Source organism: Podarcis raffonei, chromosome 2, assembly GCF_027172205.1.
Source record: "Podarcis raffonei isolate rPodRaf1 chromosome 2, rPodRaf1.pri, whole genome shotgun sequence".
In the NCBI taxonomy this organism is placed as follows: domain Eukaryota; kingdom Metazoa; phylum Chordata; class Lepidosauria; order Squamata; family Lacertidae; genus Podarcis; species Podarcis raffonei.
In genome coordinates this window covers 118837951-118852156 of record NC_070603.1, presented here as the reverse complement: position 1 = coordinate 118852156, position 14206 = coordinate 118837951, and the positions used below count along the sequence as shown (strand labels likewise).

Here is a 14206-nt window from a genome sequence, read left to right as displayed (position 1 = left end):
TCATTAAAGATCAGACTTACTAGCTGCTTTGCTTCTCAATATTCTCTGGTTGGCCTCTGTTATTTTCTCCTACCAATAGGGAACCTACGTAAGGACTCTATTTGGGCTCTTGGATACCCCATTGTAGCACCCTGCTTGTGGTTAACGCTTAGCTGGAATGAAATATTCCACGCAGCAATAAATAAATTAAAATAATAATTTATTTGTCAGACAAATAAATGAGAGGCACAGTGGTATATGGTTACCAAAGCTCTGCCTGCCTTCCTGCCATGATGGTCAGCCCTTATATTTCCTCAGCCCAGCCCCCTTTCTCCTCCTTTGGCTGCCTCTGTCCAATCAGCCTGGTTGAAATTCCTATTGGCTGTTTACTAGAACCAATCATAAAAGATACACCCATTTCCTATTGCCTTTTATGGGAGACAAAGAGCTATATTTCCTTCTATCTATAAATGGCAAACAAGTAGCCATATATCTTACATTAGCCTTAATTACCAGATCACCTTTTGCCCCCTTCATTCTAAAACAGAACAGATGGCTAAAACAGATGGTGGCTAAAACAGATGATGGTGTATTTTTATCTGAACAGATCTTAAGTTCACCTTTTCACACACCATCAATGAAATAAGAATCTAACATAAGAATCTAGCATTTCTTACTTTCCTTTGCCTACTGCATTCAGACAACATCATACATTACATAACATAGATAACTTTTTAAAAGGAAAAGACCTTTGCAGAGTAAAAAGACTCAGTTTAAAAGGAACAGCTTAAAAAAAGCTCTTTAGATTACCCCCCCCCCCTTTCGCCAGCCAGATGCTTTCCTGATTAGCCTTTTAACCTTTAGGAAAATATGGCTCTTTGTCTGATGGGAGACACATGGTATTATTTTCTGTTAAACAATAAACCTTACTATTTACCAACTCTTAATTAGTGTTTTATTACAGCTTGATTGTATTCTGTAATATGTAGGGTCAGTGTGACCTTTGCTCTCAGCCTGTAATTTCCTTTTAAGACTGGCTATAAATCAGAGGGGCCCTCTGTCTAAGAGGATAAACAGCTGCCAGCTGGTTTCCTGCCTGGCATGAAACATTTTGTGAATTTTTAAGCTCATTTTAAAATACAAGCCTTGATCAAAAATACAGGCCTTGATCAGATGCCTCACCATAAGGGGAAAAGGGCAGATTTTGTTTACAACAGAGACTAAATGGACATTTGGCCTGATCCAACAAGGATCCCCTTATTTTCTTTGCCAAGTATGCAAAAAGAGAGTGGAGTCCTATTCCTCCCATTTGTGGAGTTCACACTTCCACATCTGTATAATACAGCGTGAGTCATTGGTAGCTGTTGTTGTCAGTGTGGGTCTGTGGCTGCCCTTGTGATGGGTCCCTGGCCTTCGTTCTGCACCATCAAGCCAAGATGTTTCGTAATGGAGTCTAGAACATTTGGGGACTTAACTAATTAACCTGGGGTGGAGTCTTGCTATTAGAAATAATAGCTATTCATCAACAAAACACCATCCATTTTGTTATCAACCACCAGGGTGCACATTATTTTTCTAATCGGATCATCTATATCTTCTAAATTAATACCTATGACGCCAACTGTTTCTCCTCCTTTTTAAAAATATTTTTGTGATAACTGAAAGTATGGGTCCAATTTCTATTTTTAATCAAATATTACTTTAAACTTCCTGCTGAATCAATTTATTTATTTCAGCCTGTTTTTCCTAGGTTTCTCTGTTGTCATCCGCCTATGTCTTGTGACGTAGATAAGGTTTGGCTTCTCCACTGCAAATCAGGATGTAACCAACACTTCTCCCTTTTTTTTCTGTGGAATGTGGCACTTTTCAAGAATATTAGCTGGACGTATTCCCTAAATGAATTATCTGGTGTCTGATGAATGCCTTCTTCTGAATGAAGCTTTTCCCACACTCAGGGCATTCATAAGGTTTCTCCTCCATGTGGGTCCTTTGGTGTTTGATCAGCGTATCTCGCCGAGAAAAGTTCTTCCCGCACTCAGGGCATTCGTGAGGCTTCTCTCCCGTGTGAATCTTCTGGTGGTCAATCAACCTGCAAGGATGGTGGAAACTTTTCCCACACTCGGGGCATTCATAAGGCTTCTCCCCTGTGTGGGTTCTCTGATGCTTGATCAGCGTATCCCGCCGGGAGAAGTTTTTCCCACACTTGGGACATTCGTGCGGTTTCTCCCCTGTGTGCGTCTTCTGGTGTTCAATTAAGTTGCACGGGTGGTTGAAGTTTCTCCTGCAATCGGGGCATTCATACGGCTTCTCCCCTGTGTGGGTCCTCCGGTGATTGACTAACGTATCTCTCCGGGAAAAGCTTTTCCCGCAGTCCGGGCATTCGTGAGGTTTCTCTCCCGTGTGGATCTTCTGGTGCCTCTTCAAATGGAGTTGCCACCGGAAGCCTGTCCCGCACTGGGAGCATTGATACAGCCGCTCTCCGGTGTGGATTCACAGGTGACTCACCAAATTGGTTCTCTGGCTGAAGCTTTTCCCACAGTGGGAGCACTTGTGCGGTTTCTCTTCAGTGTCGGTCAGTGTAGACAATGCTAGGTGGACCCAAGGGGTCTGTCTGGCTGACTCTGCTTTTAATAAGACGGTTACTTTTAAAATGAGGGATGCGGGTGGCGCTGTGGGTTAAACCACTTGACGATCAGAAGGTCGGCGGTTCGAATCCCCGTGACTGGGTGAGCTCCCGTTGCTCGGTCCCTGCTCCTGCCAACCTAGCACTTCAAAAGCATACCAAGTGCAAGTAGATAAATAGGTACCGCTCCAGCGGGAAAGTAAACGGCGTTTCCGTGCGCTGCTCTGGTTCGCCAGAAGCGGCTTAGTCCTGCTGGCCACATGACCCGGAAGCTGTACGTCGGCTCCCTTGGCCAATAAAGCGAGATGAGCGCCGCAACCCCAGAGCCGGTCACGACTGGACCTAATGGTCAGGGGTCCCTTTACCTTTACCTTACTTTTAAAATGAGGCTGCATTTTAAATTGCATTTTAACCTGTATTTTAAATTTGTGTTTTCCCCCCTATTATCTTTTTACTGTAATTTTACTGGTGTTAGCCGCCCTGAGCCCGGCTTTGGCCAGGGAGGGCGGCATATAAATAAAATTATTATTATTATTATTATTATTATTATTATTATTATTATTATTCCAGCCTGTTTGCTCGCATACCACCTCTCTGTTGGGAAGCTGCCCCACAGCCCCCAATGGGTTAAACGGATAGAGTTGTGCTTTGCAGAGAGGCCCAGGGAGCAGCCAGCCAATGCTGTCCCTTCCTTTTCCTGCCAGGGCGCTCAGCTGCAAAACCATGGCTTCTTTCTGCAGAAGGTCAGTGAGGTGAGCGCAAAGCTGTGTTTTGGGGCAAGGAGGGAGGCGAGCCAGGAGGCAAGAGGAATTGGCAAGGAAAACGCATTCAGGGGGGTTGGAAGCCGCGAGGGGGTTTTGACATGTACGGAGTCAGGCTGATGGTCCATCCAGCCCCGTATTGTCTGCACAGGCAGGCAGCAGCCCCCTGGGGCTTCAGGGCAGCCCTGCTTAGGGATTGGCGCTGCATGCAAAGCAGGTTCCCTGCCCACTGCAGCCCATGTCTCTCTATACTGACCCATACAGGAACATCATCATCATCATCATTCTATATTTTGAAATCATTTTTATTTGATTTTACAGATACAAAATTATAACAATCCAAATGCATATCCATATATAGAGATTACTCTGAATCGAGTTTCCCTCCCTCCATGGGTCCTATTGTCAACATTTACAACTGCATATTATTTAATAATCTATGTTTTATATAAATCCATACTATCTGTGGTATTTGTTACACTGCAAGTGAGAGTAAAATCCTGCTCATGTTTTCATCTGCTTGCCGTGGTCCCCTAAATAAATTACAATTCCCCCCCCCCCCGTTCCTTTTTAAAGTTTTTGTCCTCTTGGTTCCTGAGTTTTCCAGTCGGCTTTGCTTGCCACTCCTCTCTGGTAGGGACTTTGTCTTCTTTCCATCTCAGGGCTAGTAGGATCCGAGCGCATTATTATTATTATTATTATTATTATTATTATTATTATTATTTTATTTATACCCCACCCATCTGACTGGATTGCCCCAGCCACTCTAGGCAGCTTCCAACATATATAAAACATAGTAATTGGTTTCCCTACCTCAGTATTGTCCACACTGACTGGCAGCAGCTCTCCAGAGTTTCAGACAAGAGTCCTTTCTAGTCCTACAGGGAAGTTTTTAATGCATGACATCTTAGTGTATTTTTGGTCTTGTGGAAGCCGCCCAGAGTGGCTGGGGAAACCCAGCCAGATGGGCGGGGTACAAATAATAGATTAATAATAATAATAATAATAATAATAATAATAATAATACTGTTATTATTATCTAGAAATGCTGAGGGTTGAACTTGGAGGCCCTCTGCATGCAAATCATGTGTTTTGCTGAGCTGTTAACCTTTCCCTTTTTCCCAGCAGGGACAAAATTTTGCTATTTCTTGATCCCCAAGAAAGGCAGATAATACACAAAGCGTCATCTCACTTCTCGCATCCCCTTCCACTTGTCTTGTGATATACAAGATAAAACCCACATAGCAAGAAAGGTAAAGGGTAAAGGGACCCCTGACCATTAGGTCCAGTTGTGACCGACTCTGGGGTTGCGGGGCTCATCTCGCTTTATTGGCCAAGGGAGCCGGCGTACAGCTTCCGGGTCATGTGGCCAGCATGACTAAGCCGCTTCTGGCGAACCAGAGCAGCGCACGGAAACGCCATTTACCTTCCCACCAGAGCGGTAGCCATTTATCTACTTGCACTTTGATGTGCTTTCGAACTGCTAGGTTGGCAGGAGCCGGAACCGAGCAACAGGAGCTCACCCTGTTCGAACCGCCGGCCTTCTGATCGGCAAGTCCTAGGCTCTGTGGTTTAACCCACAGCGCTACCTGCGTCCCTTAGCAAGAAAGGTACAATTCACTAATTGAGCCACCAGAAACCAACTCTGCAGCTCAAATCCAAACCATAAGCAGACTGAGGAACACAAATATGAATTGCTTCGGAATCGTGGCGGAACAGAACCGCTTTTATCTGCTGTTGAAGAGGTGTCTGGGGTATGTGCTTATAATGCAATTGCGTGAACCTGCTAAGCCTTTTCAGCTCAGTGCCGGAACATCTGCTTGGCATGCAGACGGTCACAGGTTCAGTTCCCAGCATCTCCAGGCAGGGTTAAGAGAAATCCTACTGCTAGCCCAGAGATGCAATAGCAGATCAAGTTGATGGATTATGCCAAAATGGCTAAAATGACTGGGAAGATCAGAAATAAGGAAGATGAAAAATGTAATGAGGAATGGAGGGAATTTATAATTTGCCTTGGAGACCACTGTAAACGGTTAAAATCGTTAGTGGGATAGCAATAACACTTGTAATGTAACAAGAACAATGGAGATATAAAAATCTGGATTATTATAAAAGATGCAGGAGAAAAGGTTTAACCATGAGACTCACAGAGGGGGAGGAGGCAAGCCCAGAGATTCGTAAGAATCTTGTAGTTTTGGAATGTGTTGTGGTATGATTGTAATTCTTAATACAGTGGTACCTCTGCTTAAGTACTTAATTTGTTCTGGAGGTCTGTTCTTAACCTGAAACTGTTCTTAACCTGAAGCACCACTTTAGCTAATGGGGCCTCCTGCTGCCACCGTGCCCCCTGGAGCACGATTTCTGTTCTCATCCTGAAGCAAAGTTCTTAACCCGAGGTAAAATTTCTGGGTTAGCAGAGTCTGTAACCTGAAGCGTATGTAACCTGAAGCGTATGTAACCCGAGGTACCACTGTATGTAAAATAAAAAAATTGGGGGAGAAAAGGGAAAAAATCCTAGAGAACTACTGCCAGTCTGTGCAAACAGCACTGAGGTAGTTAGTCTGATAGCCTGACTTTCTATGTTCCTAATGTAACACAGCTCTTAAAAATAAAATTCCTCAGGAATAATCTTCCGTCTTTTGTCTCTTTTGGATTCAGGACAGGGTCATTGCCAATGGAGCTGCTTACCTCACACCAGATTGAGTGTCTGAACCGAGCGAAGCAGGCGACTGAAGACACGATTTAGGAGCCGAGGTGGAGTGAGGCGCAGCTGTTGCATTTTTGCGCGAGAGACGGAACGAGAGATGAACCGGAGTGAAATCCAAGCTTTGCCAAATCGGGGCGCAGGTCCGGGAACACGAGCAAAGAGGCAGGGCGGGGCAGGACCCAAATTGCATAAGGGGCCTGGAAGGGTCCAGCGGGAGGTTGTGGAGCCGTTCCCAAACATGGGATGGAGAGGCCCAGGCTTGCCAGAACTTGCCCCTCCGGAAGACCCCATCCCTTGTCCTCTGTCCGCAGAAAGAACACACTGCAACAGGGGCAGCCCTGAAGGAGACAGTGCAAGCAGCCTCCTGACAGGTCTTAGCAGAGCATCCGAAGAGGCCTACATGGGTTTGGATTCTGGTCAAGGCAAGGAGGAGCCCCGGGAAAGGGACACCGTCGCCCTGGAGGCGCAGCGGCTGAACTTCCGACGGTTCTGCTACCAGGAGGTCGAGGGACCACGGGAAGTGTGCAGCCAGCTCTGGTATCTCTGCCACCGGTGGCTGAAGCCAGAGAGGCACACCAAGGAGCAGATCCTGGAGCTGGTGATCCTGGAGCAGTTCCTGGCCGTCCTGCCCTCGGAGATGCGGAGCTGGGTCCGGGAAGGAGGCCCAGAGACCTGCGCCCAGGCGGTGGCCCTGGCAGAAGGTTTCCTGAGGAGGCAGCAAGCGGGTGAGAAACCCAAAGAGGTGAGGGCATTTCTTTCTTTTCTTTTTTGAAATAATTTTTATTTGATTTTACAAGTATAAAGATATAACAATCCAGCTATACCCATCCTAATAATAATAATAATAATAATAATAATAATAATAATAATAATTTATTTATACCCCACCCATCTGGCTGGGCTTCCCCAGCCACTCCATAGTTAAGGATTCCTTCAAATCTCTGGGCTTCCACCTTCTCCTGACTGGGTCCTATTGTTAACTTTTTCTACTGTATATTTTTCAGTCCATATTTTATATTACTCCATGGTTTCCATAAATTACAAGTTTTATTGCTAATGTTTTTATCTGCTGATAGTGGTCTCCAAGGTAAATCACAAATTTCAACCATTCTTTATTAAGTTTTGGTCTTCTTGGTTGCTGAACTTTCCAGTCAGTTTTGCCATTTTGGCACAGTCCAGCCGTTTAATTTGCCATTCTTCCGTGCGGCTGTCATCACATACATAAAAAGTCATTCTGTTCCTTTGGAATGTCTGCACCTATAAATCCTAATAAAAAAGCCTGTGGTTCTTTTTTTACAAAACTTAATTTGAGCATTTTTTTCATCTCATTATATATCATTTCCCATAATGCTTTTATTATCTTACAAGACCACCACATATGACAGAAGGTACCGTATTTTTCTTTACATTTCCAGCAGATATTTGTACCTGCCTTATACATTTTTGCTAACTTACTGGGAATCAGATATGAGAGCATTTATTTCTAAGCCGACCCTAGCGGTGTTCAAACTCTGTGATAATACCGCATTGTCGCCTGCTGGATTCCCAAACAATGTGTTGTTCTTTGTGGGATTCTCAAAAGAACGCATTGATGTTTGCCGGCTTCCCGAGATGCATCTGATGGGTCACTGTGGGAAGAGAACGATGGACTAGATGCACCCTCCTTTTGAGTAGCCCACCGGAGGACCAAAGGTCCACCCTTCTTTACGGCACCTCCTGCCTCTTTGCCCAGTACTTTTGCATCCTACCTTACCCTGTTGCCTTTTTCCAGCTGCCTTGACAGGGTTGTGTTCTCCTGGTTGTTTCAGGTAGTGCCTATGAATCCCGCAGCTCCTTCTGAGGCCAGAGAGAAGCTGCTGTGTGTGGAAGTCAAAGAAGAGAGTGGCAGAAGTGGGTCCTCTTCAGGTAAGGCGGAAGTCCTTGGTTGCCTGGAGTACAGGCTTCTTCCTGTCCTGGGTTCTTAAACTTCAGCTCTGATCTTCCCTGTCCCTAGAACAGGAGGTGCCCAGCTGATGTCTGTGGGCGCACAAACCTACAAACGCTTTCTCCGGAGGCTGCAGGGTCAGCCCCGACAACTGAACTGGGGCTTGAAAGAAATGTCCTATTCTCCTTTGGGGATCCCTCGTAGCCGAGTAAGATTGTCTTCCATGAACACAGTCTTAGCAGTGAGTCCGTAAGTGACTGTGGAGGCCAATTCTGGATCCACACGTCCTTCCACAGTGGGGACAGAGGTTTCCAGGCGGGAGTTGATCACGGTGAGGGTTTGCCAAGCGTGCCTTCCTCCTGGCACGTTTCTCCCTTGCGTCCTGAGTTTGAGCATCTTCAAAGCCCATGACACCTTTGGTAAAGGCTGTTCTAATTTTTTAAGATTTGCCTTCGGTTTATCCTATTGCAGTCAGTGCTTAAAAGGAGCTAGGCCATACATTTTAAGCACTGTGATACCTCTTTAAACTGTCATGGCTTCCCCCCCCCCGCAAAGAATTCTGGGAGCTGTGGTTTGTTAAGGGTACCGACAGTTGCTAGGAAGCACCTATTTCCCTCCCAGACCTACAGTTCCCAGAGTGGTATAACTATCAATCCCTCCTCACAGGGAACTCTGGGAACTGTAGCTCTGGGAGGGGAATAGGGCTCCCCTAGAACACTCAGCACAACCACAACAAACTCCAATTCCCAGAATTCTTTGGACGAAGCCATGTCTGCTTAAAATGCTATTGTGGGGGGGGGGCACTGTGGTCTAAACCACTGAGCCTCTTGGGCTTGCCAGTCAGAAAGTTGGTGGTTCGAATCCCCGAGATGGAGTGAGCTCCCATTGCTCTGTCCCAGCTCCTGCCAACCTAGAAGTTCAAAAGCATGCCAGTGCAAGTAGATAAATAGGTACGTCTGCAGAGGGAAGGTAAACAGCATTTCCATGCGCTCTGGTGTTCCGTTGCACCAGAAGCGGCTTAGTCATGCTGGCCACATGACCCGGAAAGCTGTCTGTGGACAAACACCGGCTCCCTCGGCCTGAAAGCGAGATGAGCACCGCAACCCCATAAGTCGCCTTTGATTGGACTTAACCGTCCAGGTGTCCTTCACCGTTTTTACCTTTTTACTTTAAAACTATGGTGTGAATGTGGTCTCAGTTTTGCCCCTTGTGGAACTCAGCGGAGAGGAAGATGGGGAGAAATCTTGTGTATTTCCCAGAGTAGTTCCCCGATCAATCCCTCGTCACAGGGAACTGGGAACTGTAGGCCCCAGATTGAAGCCGTTAAAGAAATATGGCCCCTGGACTGCAAAACTTACCCCACCCTTGTGATAAAAGTATTTCCTCAACCCCCGCTATAAATTTTGGTTTTGCCCCCCTCTCTTATGGACCAATACAGTGGTACCTCAGTTTACATACGCTTCAGGTTACATACGCTTCAGGTTACAGACTCCGCTAACCCAGAAATAGTACCTTGGGTTAAGAACTTTGCTTCAGGATGAGAACAGAAATCGTGCAGCGGCAGCGGGAGGCCCCATTAGCTAAAGTGGTGCTTCAGGTTAAGAACAGTTTCAGGTTAAGAACAGACCTCCGGAACAAATTAAGTACATATCCAGAGGTACCACTGTACAGCTTACTTTTGCCACTTACTAAGAACGAAGTTTATTTGCAACAATTATAATGTCAGCTACGACGTGAAACAACAATTCAAAGCAAGCTCGTAGTATCAAGCTGTACTAAACCCACATTAAACCACTCCCTACCAATTCACCGCAAACCATTCCTCTAGATTATTGTTGCTTTCCTCTCCTTTAGGTGACAGCTGGCTGAATCAGCAGGAGGGTAATCCACAGCGGGAAAGGCCAACCCAAGTAGACCCTCATTTGCAATGTCAGGATAACAAAACAGCTTTCCTGCCTTATTCAGAGGAAAAGATGGGAAGCCACCCGGAAGACAGTGTGAATGATCCTGAGAGAAACCCTGGGGATTTCCCAAAGATCCCTCCCAAAGGCAAGAAGCAAAGGACTTGTGGCGTCTGTGGAAAGAGCTTCAGCCGCAGCACCGGCCTGATCGCACATCAGAGAATCCACACGGGAGAGAAGCCGTACGAGTGTCTTGACTGTGGGAAATCCTTCACATTGAAGTCGAACCTGATAGCCCACGAAAGGACTCACAATGGGCAGAAGCCGTACGAGTGCCAGCAGTGTGGGAAAAGCTTCAGCGTGAGCTCGCAGCTCATTAAGCACAAGAGGACTCACTCGGGGGAGAAACCGTACAAATGCGCCGAGTGCGGGCAGCCGTTCCGCCAAAGCTCTCACCTTAGAAACCACCAGAGAATCCACACGGGAGACCGGCCGTTCAAGTGCTCAGACTGCGGGAAAAGCTTCAGCGTCAGCTCAGACCTGATCCGGCATGAAATATCGCACACGGGGGAGAAACCGTATCAGTGTCCTGACTGCGGGAAGCGCTTCTGCAACAGTTCCCAGATTATTACTCACCGGAGAGTCCACACGGGGGAAAAGCCGTACAAATGCCTGGAGTGCGGGAAAAGCTTCACCGTGAGCCAGCAGCTCAGCAGACACCAGCGAGTCCACACAGGAGAGAAGCCATACAAATGCCCCGAATGCGGGAAAACCTTTGGTGTCAGCACACTCCTTACAGGACACCTGAGAATCCACACTGGAGAAAAACCGTACGAATGTTTGGAATGTGGGAAAAGCTTCAGGCTGCGCTCAAACCTTATTGCACATCAGAAAATACACACCGCAAGGAAATCCTAGGCATTTTTACTGTGGGTGGGGTGTGTGTGTGTGCTTGCTGGAGGAGGGATTAAATTTGAATTCAGTTGTCTTATTTTTCAGTATATTCACATATGGGACCTAGAGCTGTCATATTTTGAAGAGCAAAAAAGAGGACACATTTGCCAACTTTTCACTCTGGATCCCTATGATAACTCTCATCATGAAATAGAGGGCATGTCCTAGAAAAAGAGGACATATGGCAACCCTGCCGGCGGCCTGATCAGCTCTATAGAAAGGGGTAGCCCAGGGGTCAGCAAACTTTTTCAGCAGGAGGCCGGTCCACTGTCCCTCAGACCTTGTGGGGGGTTGGACTATATTGGGGGGGGGGGAATGAATGAATTCCTATGTCCCACAAATAACCCAGAGATGCATTTTAAATAAAAGCACACATTCTACTCCTGTAAAAACACCAGGCAGGCCCCACAAATAACCCAGAGATGCATTTTAAATAAAAGCACACATTCTACTCATGTAAAAACACGCTGATTCCCGGACTGTCCGTGGGCCAGATTTAGAAGGCGATTGGGCCGGATCCAGCCCCCGGGCCTTAGTTTGCCTACCCATGGGGTAGCCACTGTGGGCCACTCTAGAGGCTGGATTTCATCTTCCATCAGCCATGGCTAGCACGGCTCAAAGTCAAAAAAGGATTGGAGTTCTAACTTAACAACCTCTGGAGGGGACCACATTGCTACTCCCTGCCCTAGAGCAGCGTTCTTCAATCTTAGGTCCTCAAATGTTGTTGAACTACAATTCCCATGATGTCCTTCGGCGAAACTGGCTGGGGGTGATGGGAATTGTAGTCCAACATCATTCTCACAGTTTTTTAAAAAATTACTGGACAGGAATTTACTCTCAAGGCGACCTCCTGCGTTAGGAGAATCCATTCAATTTATTTGTTTTTAAAATGTCTTCACTGAAAGGTGTTTCGTTATAGGAGTGAAGGGGGAAGACATAAGGTGACCCCATTGCAAAATACAAACATAGGAGGTTTGTCAAAGCCGCGCGACTGTCTTCTGAACAAACTCTTAAGAGAATTATTGGCCGTTGAAATGATTGCACCAACCTGCTTTGTGAATATTTGTGTGCACCGATTCACCGAGCCTTGAAAACCTAGCGGCCACCTGCAATAATTTACCCAGTGGCCGTATCTCTACAGGAGAAGTGGGATGGGCTGTGGGACACCTGCCTTGCGTGCAGAAGGTTCTCAGTTCAATCCAGGTAGGGCTTGGGAGAGTTTCCCTGCCTGAAATCCTGGAGAGCCATTGCCAGTTTCCTTAAAAGGGGCTGAACTAGATGGAGGAAGGGTCTGACTAAAAGGCAGTGCTTCCTATGTTCCTGCCTGGATAGCTCAGTTGGTTAGAGCGTGGTGCTGATAACACCGAGGTTGCAGGTTCTATCCCCGGATGGGACCTTGAGGCCTCGTTTGCCCCGTACAGTTAAAGCAGCATTCTATCCTAATAATAATAATAATAATTTAAAAAAAATTGATTTATTCCCCGCCCTCCCCAGCCAAGGCCAGGCTCAGGGCGGCTAACAACCAATAATAAAAACAAGTTGATTAAAATACAATTTAAAAGATTAAGATACAACATTAAAACATTAGGGTGCAATCTCTTCATAGGAGGAGAAAGGAAAAAGAAAGGGGGAGGGAATCAAACTGATTTCAAGCCAAAGTCCAGGTGGAATAACTCTGTCTTACAGGCCCTGCGGAAAGAAATCAGATCCCGCAGGCCCCTGGTCTCATGAGACAGAGCGTTCCACCAGGCCGGAGCCAGTGTTGAGAAGGCCCTGGCTCTGGTTGAGGCTAATCTAACTTCCTTAGGGCCCGGGACCACTAGGGTGTTGCTATATATGGACCTTAAGGTCCTCCGTGGGGCATACCATGATCTTATGAAAAGATCATGGCTTCCCCCAAAGCATCCTGGGAGCTGTAGTTTCTTCAGGATGCTGAGCTACAACTCCCAGGGTTCCCAGAGAAGAGGGATGGATTCTTAAACCATGCTGGGTATTGCAGCTCTGTGAGGGGAATTGGGGCACCCTAAGAGGGCTCTTTAAAATGGCGTTATGGGCCCCATCTGCACTATACGCTTCAACGACTATCATACCTCTTTAAACAGCCCCTTTTCATAGAATTGTAGAGTTGGAAGGGTCATCTCGTCCAACCCCCTGCAATGCAGGACTCTTTTGCCAATCGTGGGGCTGGAACCCAGGACCCTGAGATTAAGGAGTCTCATCCTCTACCGACTTGGAAAAAGCCAGTGTGGTGTAGTGGTTAAGAGCAGTAGATTCGTAATCTGGTGAACCGGGTTTGCGTCTCCGCTCCTCCACATGCAGCTGCTGGGTGACTTTGGGCCAGTCACACTTCTCTGAAGTCTCTCAGCCCCACTCACCGCACAGAGTGTTTGTTGTGGGGGAGGAAGGGAAAGGAGATTGTGAGCCGCTTTGAGACTCCTTAAAGGGAGTGAAAGGCGGGATATCAAATCCAAACTCCTCCTCTTCCTCCTCTTCTTCTTCTTCTACTTCTTCTTCTGTGGTTTAACCCACAGCACCACCCACGTCCCTCATAGGCTATCAAATCCAAACTGTTCTTCTCTTGTCTATAACCTCAGAGACCGGCTGCCAGTCAGTGTTGACAGTACTAAATTAGGTGGACTAGTAATCTGACTCGGTAGAGGTTTCAGTTAATTGGCAAGAATGGCTAATATATGGTCAGGTGTGGGGGACCCTTTGCTGTTCCAGATGTTGCTGGACCAGCTCCCGCCGGTGTGTGTCTTTCTAAATTATTATTATTCACTTGGTTCATTGCCCTGAATGCCCTGTGAACTTCACAGAATGCTATGAAACGTTATAAAAACATGGTAGATAAGTGAAATAAAAAGTTTCTTTTTTTTTAAAAAAAAAAGAAGCCTATCTCTCAGTTTCTTTGCTCAGCTGCCGAGATATAAGTGGATGAGGAAGATCCTGCATTTTTGCTTTGTGTTTAATTTATTTATTTGTGTGTAAACATCCATAAGAACACGAGAAGAGCCTGGCTGGATCAGGCTAGTGATTTATTTTTATTTTTATTATTATTATTATTAGGCATCCATCTGACTGGGTTGCCCCAAACACAGTAAAACATCAAACATGCATGTGGGAAATTACAAGCTGGATCTGAGTGCAACGGCACTCCGCCCACCTGTGATTCCTAACAACCGGCTGAATACTCCACGAGTCCAGGCAGGCAGACACGTTGAAGGGAGAAGGCAGGGTCATCAATATTATCTGTGCCTAAACTTATTTTTAGTGGTGCGAGGGAGGCAGTTGACAGAAACCGCAGTCGGGCGCAGTTGCAAAGGAGACAGTTGACTAAAACCGCAACTGCTGTTGCTA

At 46.4% G+C, this 14206-nt stretch overlaps 2 protein-coding genes across 3 annotated transcripts; one reads left to right on the top strand and one right to left on the bottom strand.

Annotated features, from left to right (window-relative positions):
• Positions 1–1289: 1289 nt before the first annotated feature.
• Positions 1290–3623, bottom strand: LOC128408802 (zinc finger protein 883-like). The gene is made up of 2 exons (XM_053378823.1): positions 3620–3623; positions 1290–2456 (listed from the first exon to the last, which is right to left on the bottom strand). The coding sequence occupies exons 1-2, from the start codon at positions 3621–3623 to the stop codon at positions 1855–1857; spliced, it is 606 nt and encodes a 201-aa protein (XP_053234798.1). The 3' UTR covers positions 1290–1854.
• Positions 3199–10827, top strand: LOC128409232 (zinc finger protein 660-like). 2 transcript variants are annotated; one of them, XM_053379539.1, is made up of 4 exons: positions 3199–3354; positions 6022–6812; positions 7879–7960; positions 9849–10827. In XM_053379539.1, the coding sequence occupies exons 2-4, from the start codon at positions 6168–6170 to the stop codon at positions 10811–10813; spliced, it is 1692 nt and encodes a 563-aa protein (XP_053235514.1). In that variant the 5' UTR covers positions 3199–3354; positions 6022–6167; the 3' UTR covers positions 10814–10827. The 2 variants fall into 2 exon arrangements, with proteins under 2 accessions (XP_053235514.1, XP_053235513.1); XM_053379538.1 differs by having other exon boundaries at positions 3200–3354; positions 7879–7975.
• Positions 10828–14206: the final 3379 nt, after the last annotated feature.

What these genes read in the sequence shown, in the direction of transcription:
- LOC128409232 (XM_053379538.1), top strand. Translation starts at nt 6,168, where the DNA reads ATGAACCGGAGTGAAATCCAAGCTTTGCCAAATCGGGGCGCAGGTCCG. An exon ending in CGGGTGAGAAACCCAAAGAG is followed by an intron (nt 6,813 to 7,878) that starts GTGAGGGCATTT and finishes TGGTTGTTTCAG; the next exon opens with GTAGTGCCTATGAATCCCGC. An exon ending in CAGAAGTGGGTCCTCTTCAG is followed by an intron (nt 7,976 to 9,848) that starts GTAAGGCGGAAG and finishes CCTCTCCTTTAG; the next exon opens with GTGACAGCTGGCTGAATCAG.